Source organism: Columba livia, chromosome Z, assembly GCF_036013475.1.
Source record: "Columba livia isolate bColLiv1 breed racing homer chromosome Z, bColLiv1.pat.W.v2, whole genome shotgun sequence".
Lineage (NCBI taxonomy): Eukaryota > Metazoa > Chordata > Aves > Columbiformes > Columbidae > Columba > Columba livia.
Window position 1 is genome coordinate 17,079,356 of NC_088642.1, and position 11,443 is coordinate 17,090,798.

At 36.7% G+C, this 11,443-nt stretch overlaps 1 protein-coding gene across 5 annotated transcripts in view; it reads left to right on the plus strand.

Annotated features, from left to right (window-relative positions):
- Positions 1–11,072, plus strand: part of TENT2 (terminal nucleotidyltransferase 2) — a 42,799-nt gene extending 31,727 nt beyond the window's left edge. For all 5 annotated transcript variants that reach the window (XM_065047399.1, XM_065047403.1, XM_005505947.3 and 2 more), the window contains 3 exons: positions 3,659–3,750; positions 8,103–8,182; positions 9,930–11,072. In XM_065047399.1, the coding sequence (XP_064903471.1) occupies positions 3,659–3,750; positions 8,103–8,182; positions 9,930–10,004 (247 nt within the window). In that variant the 3' untranslated portion in view covers positions 10,005–11,072. The remainder of the gene's footprint in view (positions 1–3,658; positions 3,751–8,102; positions 8,183–9,929) is intronic.
- Positions 11,073–11,443: the final 371 nt, after the last annotated feature.

The window sequence follows — 11,443 nt, forward strand, 5'->3', positions numbered from 1 at the left end:
TTTACTAGTGTTTTTAGGCACAGAAATTTTGAGGTTATGTTTCAGATACTGTGACTGTTAAGTCACATTTAAATGACCTATACTGTGCCAGTGAGCTTTCACTATTAAACTGTAATGTGTTTGAAAATATTATTAAAGAGAATACTAGTTCAATTTTCATAGAAGGGACTTTGGTAGCTTCCTCTCTATGAAGTAGGACACAATACTACCAGCTTGGAAACACAGGATCTGTTTTCCTGAAAGAACAGCCTGCAGTCAAGTATGGTGAGATCATGTGTGAAGATCATAATTTTGGGCAGAACAAGTTGTAGATGCCACCTGTCTGGAATGCCTAACTGATTTACACTTTTGCACGTATTGGTCAGGAAGATGAAGAGAAAGTGAAGATACATTGTTTTAAACTTTCTTCTCAGTCTAGCAAAGGCCAGTAGGTATTTCAGTCAATATCTATGTTTTATTTTACTTGATGTAGTGAATAATATTTAAGAGCAGGATGGGCCCAAAGAGTAAGGCACCAAGGAGTAAATGAGCAGTGCAAGGGAGGAAACTGGAGCTTTGTGTGCTGTGCAGCCATGAAAACTTCATATCCTTGTGCTGTTTTTTTTTCCTTATGCTTTTAATCTACTTTATTTAGACTACGAGCTGTTTCAGAAAATTGCTTATTACCGTGTATTTATACCGTGCCTGTTTCACAGTCCTACTCTGGGATTTTCATTGTGTCTGTAAGAAGTAATTTTTATCCCCTTTCATAAGTTACTAGGAATGTGATTTGGGAATTCCTGTATATATTGGACTTAGGCACTACATATGGTAAAGCTTAATTTGCCTGCATGGGTTGCATAATTATTAATAGCTTGCCATAAGAGTTCAAGTATGCATAATGTTTCACGTGATACAGCTGACTCAAAAGTATGCTTAAAACTCCATTTTAACTTCAAGTATTTCAAACTGTTGAAGGTCCGCTGATCACTCAGTGAATCTGACCATGTAAAAAAATGTATGGAGGTGTTCTCAAGAGAAGGTATTTGGAGACTGGTCCATGTTTACCAAGCCCTCTGAAGACAGTATCTGATTTCATTTCTGCAGCTGTGAGTGAAGGCAGCAGGTTTTCACTTGTCTGTCTCTTTACAAAGTGAGACCTTGAAGCAAGGCCTTGCTCCCCTGAAGTCACTGCTAGGGAACCTAGAGATTGTCCTTTGGGACTGTTCTTCTCTTAAAGTTATTGTTTCAAGTTATGTAGCAGTTGTTAAAGATAATTCACTGATTAAGGTCATTCACAGTTGTATTTGGTGGATGTGTTAGAAGGTTGGTTACGTTACCATGACAAAATATAAGATACAATTGCTTATGGCTCTCTTCAGGGTAGAATTGGTCAGGTAATAAAGGGATCATTTTTTAATAGTATATTAAATTAAATATGCTTGCAATTTGTACCTATCTTAATGTGTTTATGCAGGGGGTTCTGATTTATAAGAACACTCTGGAAAATATAAGCTTTTAAATCTATTTGTTAATAGATAGGTGTTTTCATACACACACCTGGAAATGCCTAGTATTTTTCTTTCAAATCCTTGCTTCCCCCATGAAGAGCACGTATCTAATGTGAGCAGTGATACCAGAAATGGCTGATAATAGAACCAGCTATTTAAATGCTTATTGTTAACTTATGGATTGAAAGTGTGTATGGGGACAATATTTGCTTTGTGTTGGCAATAATGAAGTTATTGTGTGCAAGCAAAAAATTGTTAGAATTGATACACAAATCATGTGCTATTGGTAGGGTTAGTGAATGTTCAGTAAGACTGGTAGGTCACAGAGTCATAGAACGGTTTGGGTTGGAAGGGACCTTAAAGATCATCTAGTTCCAACCCCCTGCCCTGGGCAGGGACACTTTCCACCAGACCAAGTTGCTCAAAGCCCCATCCATCCTGACCTTGAACACTTCCAGGGATGGGGCATCCACAGCTGCTCTGGGCAGCCTGTACCAGTGCCTCACACCTTCATGATGAAGAATGTCTTCCTTATATCTAATCTAAATCTAACTTCTGTGAGTTTAAAGCCATTACCTGTTGACCTATCACTTCATGCCCTTGTAAAAGTCCCTCTCCAGCTTTCTTGCAGGCCCCCTTTAGGTATTAGAAGGCTGCTATAAGTCTACCTGGAGTCTTCTCCAGGCTGAACAACCCCAATTCAACTCTCCCAGCCTGTCCTCACAGCAGAGCTGTTCCAGCCCTATGATCATTTCATATTCTGAGGTGTCCTGAACAACTATATTTCATATGCTGTGTCCTGCACCTCTTTGAAAAAGGCCCTATTCATATTCTTAAATAGAAGAATAATGTACATGTTCTTTGGAAGTACAGTTATTGTAACATCTGACTCTCATAAGTAGTTTTAATCATGAGTTGTATTCAAGATAATTTGTGGAATTACAGGCATAGATTTTTCACTGGTGTAAATTGTCTTATCAGCACTGACCAAATGGAGTTATGACAGCTGATCTGTGGCCTAGGGAGCACAGAATTGAACTGATTAACTATAGATTGTATTTTGATTTACAGCTGGTATTTACAGATTTACTGCAGGTGGTTGATGCACCCAGCCAAGCTCCTGTCTTTGCATTATGTCAAAAGATTGATTCAGTCTTGAGATCACATCAGGCATGCATAACAGCAGTACAGCTAGCACCATGCTACCCAGCTATTCTAAGCCCCATTTAGTCAAGTCATATGGTGATGCAGTGCTGGTGATCCAGGCATTTTGCTGATATGGTTGTTCCCTGGTTTAGGTAAGAGCAGCTGAAAACTGGCTGTGTAGATAAGAACATAAAACTGCAAGTGGTTGCTTTGGCTTCCATTACGTTTGGCACATTGTGCCAAGCATCATAAAGACCATAAAGATGCTTGGCACGTCTTAAAGATTGCTCTGTAAATTGCCTGCTGTTCCTGTTTCAGTGTGATCATTTTCTCTGGTTTTGTTACTGGAAAACTGTGTATAGAAAGCGATAGAGTATTTTCAAATGTGTATCTAAGTTGTTGGTCTGTTGTTACACTTGTAGGAGATCTAAAATTCAGCACATACAAAGTGTTAGTGCTTTCTAATTATAATATTTTTGCACCAGAAATGCTGGCCTGTAAGCAAGCCATCTTTTTGTTTCTTTATACTGTTGAATAATTTTATAATGGAATGCAGTATGTGACATATCTGCACTTAAATGCCTTACGTTCCTTTTTCTCCCAGTGTAAAATTCTGAAAGATAAATTTGAGGCTGTAATTCCTTTTGAACTTAGAAATAAATGTAGGTGTCAATATTCAAGCTGATATTGTTTTTTGCAAAAATTATTCTGTCGTGACTGTGTTACGCATGGATATCTGTGATGTTCTGTGTTTCAGATGTTTTTGTAAATAAACTTATGTTTGTGGAAATTTTTTCTTGTTTCCTACCCATCTTTCCTTATTCTTTTATAATGAATTATGAAGCTTACTCTTTTATGATGAATTATGAGGATTAGACTTTTATACTAAATTACTCATTATTATGAAATACTGCGTTATCCAGGCTTATGACGTAGCAATTTGACTTTTTAAAATGTAAACTGATATTATTAATTTAGAATCAAGGGTTAAATGTTCTGCAAATTGTTTTCCTTTTCCCTAGTTGGAGCCGTCAAATGATTTCTGTTCGTGAGGCCAAAGCTGTTCCAAGACCTGATGGTATTGAATGGAGAAACAAATTTATTTGTGTAGAAGGTAAAATGTAAAGCTGCATTACCATTTTTAACTGTTAAGACACTAAAAACATAAATCTGTCAGTCAGATTTTACCTTGGTTGTGTTTTAATAATGCACATGTGTAATATACTTATGTGTAAAATTAAGTTTAACAAGTGTAAATAGTTTTGGAAAGAGTGCTGCCAAAAACACTTGAGAAGGAAGCTTTAAGTTCTATAGTGTTTAAAAATAGTTCTCCTGACCTTTTCTTCAAGAGCACTCGTTGCCCTGCTACTTTTGGAACAGGGATTATGACTTTGACAGGGAACAGCCTTTAAGACAGTAGTGTGTGTTTTACTGCTCTGCAAAAACTGTCAGTTTTGCCAAGGTGGAGCTTCTGAAAAAACACAGCAGGCACATATTCAGATTACTTTCTAAGAATACTCTGTTCTAGAAATGCTGTGGCATCGCAAGTCCTATCAGTGACTAGATTATGTGAATGTTGATCCCCTTGTGGCCTCTACTTTTGGCTGGCTGGGGAACACAGTGTTTCTGCAGAGACTGTATGATGCCCTACAGAAATGGAGGGTAAACCCAGGCTACGTTTTGGAGTTGCAGGTGTCAGCCTTCTTAGTGCACGACAAAGGGAACCTGCTTTGTATGCTCCTGGAGCCTTTCAGCTGCTGTGGGGAACTGGCATGGAGAATATAAAGAGTTAGCATGTGCAGAAGGTGAAGCTTGGGCCAGGGAAAGAGAAGATGGGAGACCAAGAGGAGGACTGAGATATTAGGAGAATGGAAAAGGAAGGGACTGAGAGGGACTGTGTCACTGGAGCAGTTAACACAGAGAGACAATGAGAGGGAGAATCAGAATGCAGCAGGGAAAGGAGAATTGGTTGGACAAGGGACTTGTAGGTAAAGAGGCAAGGTGGAATTAGAGGTAGGGGCTTTACGACCCTGGTGTTAAAAAGGAAGGTTTGAAGTGGGTGAGGGGACTTGGCCGTGGCTGTAAATAAGTAGAGGCTATCAAAGGTTGAAATTTTAAGATAAAAGGGGACTAGAGCTTGGACAGGAGCCAAATGGCATGGAAAGAGTTGTTAGAGACTGGGAAAATTTTGCTAGGGGAGAAAGGGGACAAGGCAGAAGTGCTGTGAGTGGGCAGACATTCCTCAAGATATAATAGTTGGGGGTGGGAGTGCACCTGTCTGTTTGTATGAACCCAATTTCCTGCAATTTTGCTGCTCTGTGCAGAGAACAATCACCTGCTGGTGAAATCAGTTATTCTGTGGCCCAGAGCACACCAACTTGGCTGTAATCATGTGGACGGCAGTGTGAAGCCACATGATTTTACTTTTTTTCTGAGAAAATAAAATCGACTACTGGTCATGGGGAAAAAAAATACGCTGAAAGACAACTGCATGCTTGGCTCTGCAGTCTCAGAGTTGAGAAATGTGAGAACTGGAGTATCTGCACAACTGAAATGATTCAGGATAGCATAGTGCAAGCATTGCCAAGGCTCTGGTCTGAGCGTGGGAGGTGGGAATGCTGGGCAGCGGTGTCTGCTGCTCTCACATGATGCTGCGGGATGGGGGGTCTGTTTCAAGCTCTCAGTTTTTCATGACTTTACAATATAGTTGAATAATTGGATTTTTGTCAGGTTGGAAATAGAATATCAGCATACAAAATAGGCATTTTAGAATTTGTATTAAATGGGCTTGATTACATAGAACTTTTCCTTAAGAGTGCATTTCGGATTTGGATTATTAAAAAAAATATATATATATAGGTGGCACATCTGATTCCTTCCTGTTACAATATGCTTCAAGACTTTATTAAGAGTGGATTTTAGCATCACATGCCAAGCTTCTAGTCCTAAACTGAAAGGGAAAAATTACACTAAAGGGAAAAATTCAGCTCAAAGTAGGTTTCATATTTGTAACAGCTGTAAGGCTGTATGGAGATAAACTTTTGTGTACTTTGAGAATAAGCTTTTAAAAGCTAGCTAAACATATCAAGATATTCTGGTTTCCAAGTTTTTTTCAGATTTTTCCAGTTAGCAGACTAAAATTTCAGTAACTGGTATTATTGCATGTATTTTTAAGTATTTTAAATATATTTGTTGATAGATTACGTAAGTCAATGCCTGCAAGTTGCCATAATTCTGTAGGTAGTGTTGTTTTTAGGGCTGCTCAAAGAAAAAGATGTGTTCTGTTTTCATTGTTATTTACCTTAAGACTGATTCTCACTTGTATTTCTGCTGTTGGAGAAACAAATAACGTAGAGATGCTCTTTTCAGGCAGTTTAAAACCTGTCAGCCTGTTAGCATTATGGGGATGCAGAGAACACTGCTTTTAGCTAATGTTTGTGAACATTCCTTGTCAGAAGCTCTAAATTGCTACTGAGTATTCTGGTTTCGGTTTATATCTTGTCTATATCAAGTAATATCGTACACTCTTCTGTTGAAGATGACATGGTTTACAGAAGCTAGAAACTCAGTTGTTTTGTGAGCCAAATTGATAGTCCTTTAGGGAAACTGGATTAGAAGTGGTCTAAGCTGCACCTGATTCATGCTTGTACTTTTAAATCTTTCAGATCTATATGTTAAGTATTCTTTCTAAAAGTAATTCCTCAAGACTTGCTTTGCAGCAGCTCCAAGGTTTTATGATTTCTTGTATTTTTGTTTTGAAAGACAATCCCCTTTACCCTTTCCCTCAAGCATCAGTGTTGAAGTTGTATTACTTTTCTTCTTTTAATATTCTCATCTCTGTCTCTTAACAAAATAACTTATGATGGACTCTCACTGTCTTGATGGTTATAAAATGTAGTGATGCAAATAGTAGCTGATTGCAAAATTATTCTTGCTGCACTCCAAGGAAAGAGTTTGTCTATTGGCAGTGAATAAATATTCAGGAAGGAAAAAAGAGATGTGAGTCAGCTTCTGTGACTAGAGTACCTGTTTCCCACACTTTCTCAAGATTGTACTGGGTTTCTCTTGTTGATTTAAAAAAATCTATATGTCTTGGTTCAATATAAAATACATGAAGGTCATAGCATTAAGGAAGCAGTTAACATCACCTTTTTGATATAAAACAGAGATGCTGTACTGCTTCACATGGTAGGGGGCATGGAATTCTTATGGCAGTAGGTCTCTCTGTCAAACTATGTGATTGACTTAATAGAGGACTGACTATATACCATTTATTTGATTGCCAGTTTTTTTTTTTCAATCTAAATGCATGATGCATTCTAAAGTAAGATAAATCTGCCTGTAAACTGTCCACCGGAACCTTTACAGGTGGTCTGAAGAGAAGGCTTTTATAAACCTGCCAAATGCAACATTTATTGCATGAAACAGTTTCTTTGTGCAATTAAATAGCTTGCAGAAATAAAAACCCAGTGCCATGGAGCATGTTTCAAATGTGAAGTTCAGTCTCCAGAATGGCTTAAGCACATTTGATGCCTGTTTCATGCTTTATTTTACTGTATGTCCCTCTCTGAATAAAAATGATACATAACCAAGTAAACAAAAAAGCTCCCTGGTGCAGTGAATACTTCTGTGGTTCTGTGGTCCTTAAAGACTTCCTTACATTCTGCCAGTGTAAAATATACCATGTTACTTCAGGAGTTTTCTAGTAAGGAAGGCAAAAAAATACTATAAAATCTGTTTTGTAGCACATTTTATTACATAGTCTCTGCATCCTATTTTAGCATCTCTTGCTTTAATACTATCAGTCATATCAGTGGCAAGTAGTACTTTTTAAATCCTTCAATTAAAAAAATATTAATTATGTTAGAAACAAAAAAAGGGAAAACATTACATAAATTTGTAGTCTGTTAGAAGGTGGGAGACCCAACTTGTTAACTTATGAATAAATATTGTTGAATAGGTATTAAGTGATAAAATACATTTTTACAGCAGTCTTTACATCTTATATAAAAAGTTATAGTAAATATTTTATTTCTTGTATTTCACTGGTAAGTTGCAGAATGGGATGAATCTCCAGTGAACAGTCCCAAGAGGCACATGTGTAGTAAGTTTCAAAGCATTTTAATGTGCGAAGTTATATTCTGATATGTCGTCACAGACTATTTGGCAGTGAGGAATAATTACCGATGCATAAAGTCAGCACATTCATAGTGTGCTTCTATAGATATAATAACCTGACTTTATTACGGATTGTATACCACTAGAGCATTCATGGTTTGAGGCTTTTTTTTGGATGAATGCTACACAGAAATAAAGATTGAGAAGCAAAGTGGAATCAGCCACTCAAAACAGTGTTGGGCAGCAATGGTATGTTGATTCTTCTGGGTTTGTCTGATGACTTGCTCAGTGAGGGCACTTAGTGCTAGGGGTTTTTTTAACTCTTAATGTTTGTGTTTGATCTTGCAGAGCCCTTTGATGGGACAAACACTGCTAGAGCTGTACATGAAAAAAAGAAGTTCGATACCATCAAAAATGAATTTTTGAAGGTAAAAAGTACATCTCATTTAATTGTCCTGGTTGCTTTGGTTTTCAAGATAGTTATGCAAATGCTAGTCATTAAACCTGCTGGTTTCTGACGTTTGTGTTATGAATATCTTGCAATTAGTTGAAATGAGTACTTGGAATAGTAAACCCTTTGTCTTAGATTTTCTTGTGTGTGTAAAATTCTAATGATAGTTGATAGCTTTAGAATTACAACTTTACCTTCATTCATTATTTCTGCCTATATTAATTTGTCTAGTAATAAACTGTTTTGTACTTTTTACTATCCCTTTTTTATAATTATTGCCAGTAGTGGATTTATGCTGTTTTTTGGCAACTGAATTAAATTGGTACTGTTCTTTGGGGAGACCACACTCATAATTTTAGAACATGAGTGGTTTCAACTGGAGCTTTCACTGTTCCAGTCAGCGGAGGCTGCAAGCCCACATTGAAGCAAACAAAGATTTAGGCCTTGGTTAAACATCCCTTTTCTAAAACCCCTAGCTACCAACTCTTTTATGCTTGTCTCCTGTCATAGGCATTGCATTTGGAATCGGAGCTCAAATTCTAGTTTTCTGAGATCTCTGACTATTCATAATGTAGTTATGGCTGGGGATTAGGGCACAGAGCTGGCTTCCATCTCTAACCAGTTGAACTCCTCTGTCACACTGTCGTTGGAGGCTCCTGTTTACTCCAGTTAATCACACCCTTAAATATCCTGAGGGGCTTGTCCAGCAAAAAGGACATCAATGCCAGATATTGTAATAAAGCATGTTATAAGGTGTTTGTGTTAGTCAGAAAAGGGTAACTTTTTTGCTTTATAATATATTCTGTTCAGAAATGTGAGTTTCCCCTCTATTTAACCATATTAGCATACAAAATACTGAACTGTTCACATACTTTGACATAAAATATTGTGATTTTGTGAGTCTGCTAAAGCAGTGGTTTATTAAGTAGTTTGGGATCTCTCACTGTTCTGTAAAATTAGAGTGAACTTTTCCAGAGTTTTCAGTTAAAATATTGGTTACAAACCTGTGTGGCTTTCTGAAAAATGCAAAAGCAGTTGTTTGGTCCTGGTTGTCTAGAAACCTATATACTGGAGTGTTGTGATCCTGAAAAAATTCCCTCTTTACTGGGAACCATTAGGAATGACAGTTGCTTAAAAATGCAAGAACTTATTAATAACTTCCCTAAGAAATCTGTTTGTCTCATTGCCCTTGAGAGATTATTCTCCCTGTGGTTTTCATTACACATTGTGTTTTAAACGAATTCTACGTAAAGACACTAGGGCCACTGCAGTTATTCGCAGGTTTGTGGCCGAACAGATGTGCCCTGGAATTCACTTTAGAATACAGAAGAAAATTGAAATAACCTGTTTTAAAGACACACAAAAGTTCTGAAACTGTCAGAGTATAACATCTTGTATCAGGAACTTTGACGTGTGAATTCAGGACAATTATTTTGCAGTCAGAATATCAATTTAATGCTTAAAAAATGTTAACATCTTGATCTCCAAAAATCCACTCTCTTCTTGAAAGGATGTACCTTCCTTAATAGATCATTGAATTTTGTGTACCTTTTAGATTATTTTCTTCCCTAAAAAAAAAAAAAAAGCCAACCCACACCTCTTTTCAAAGGTAAAAATATCAACGTTATACTTGCAGATCTGTGGGGCTTACTGCTTGTAATAGTATTTAAGCATTAATAGGAAAGATTGTTTAGCCTTTTAAAACCTTGTACGTTTTTCCCCAGTCTTGGAAGATACTACAAGAAACGAAAAACCTGAACTGTATATTACCTTTAAGAATATCCACAGATAAAAAATAAACGATTTACTTCACTTTCTTCTTATTGGATCCTGCTGAAATAAAGAACAGTAACAAAATCAAGAGGCAGTTACCATGTGAGCTTTTACAACACATTTTTCTCTTCAAACTTTTGTTAAGAAAATGTTTATAAGAAAGAATGTGTGTTATCAATATTTGTTAATACAGCTGTTCAAAGATAAGTTTTCTGAAAACGCTTGCCTTGTTGACTTCTAGAAGAAACTCAAACAGCGAACTGCAAAAATAAATCCGTTTTAAAGGAAGTATGGGGATATTGGGGAAAATATGGGAATATATGACTTCTTGTTTCTATAATCTGTGTAATTGTTAATTCAGACACTTTTAACCATGAAATAAAGACGTTCAGAGCTAAACAGGGTGCCAGTCTGACTGCACCCTTAAGGCATTGTTCACAGTACCCACTTCTTGATGAACAGACAGCCTGTGCTTTACATTTGCTTAACTGCAGTAAGCAGTTTTGCTCAACTTGGCACTTTCCAGTTGTATTTCCCTCTTACATGCAACAACGAGCAAAATTTGATGAAAATTAGGGTAGATTATGGTTGGTAGTGTTCTGGATGTCAAGAACTGTAATCTAAACTGGAATTTTCCGGCAACACTTCTCCTGTGAAGAAGTTGGAGTTAAAAAGGTCAAATTGATACATAAAAATGCTTCATATTCACAGAGTAAGCAAGATACCTCTTAGTGCTTCCTTTTACACATTTGAAGCAGTAGTGATATCTACAGAAACTACCACAACCCAACCCTATTACTGCTACAGTAAGCTGGGCTTCTGTTTTGATTTTGTGTAACTATTTGTAAATTGATCAGCTACTGTAAATTGAATTTAAATAAGTAATCTTCAAAATTTTAGCTTTTCTAAAAAGAAGTTGTGAACCCTCTTCTAGACCTGCTGTAGCACAATTTGTGCCTCTCATATATTTGTTACTGAAGACCAATTAATTGTTAAAACTGTACTTAACAGTGATGTCAAATTTGTGTTTTCTTTTTTAAATTTAATATTTTCTATGGTGTACAATTAAATAAATTTATACATTGAAGATGTAATTTGTTTTTGTAGTTCATTTTGTACTGCATATTAAAGTATTTCCTGTAATTAAGTAGGAAAGGAGAATGCCCTGTAAAGGTATGGTAAGGTTGCAAGTCATAAACTTCTGTATGGCTGTTCTGTGCTGTGTCTGTGTACAGGTAAGTTTCATCTATTGCCATCTCTAACAAGATTGTGAAAACCCTGTTTAAAACTGTGTAGAACAACAAGCGTTATCTCTTCTTGTGCAAACCTTGAAGTTCTAATTTAATTCAAGTTTTAGGATTTAGAAGTTCTAGAAACAGTAAACTATTTTCCTGCTGTCAGGTTACTTATTACACACTTTGTCATGATCTAGGTCGTGGCTTGCTTCTTAAAACAGCTTCCTTCT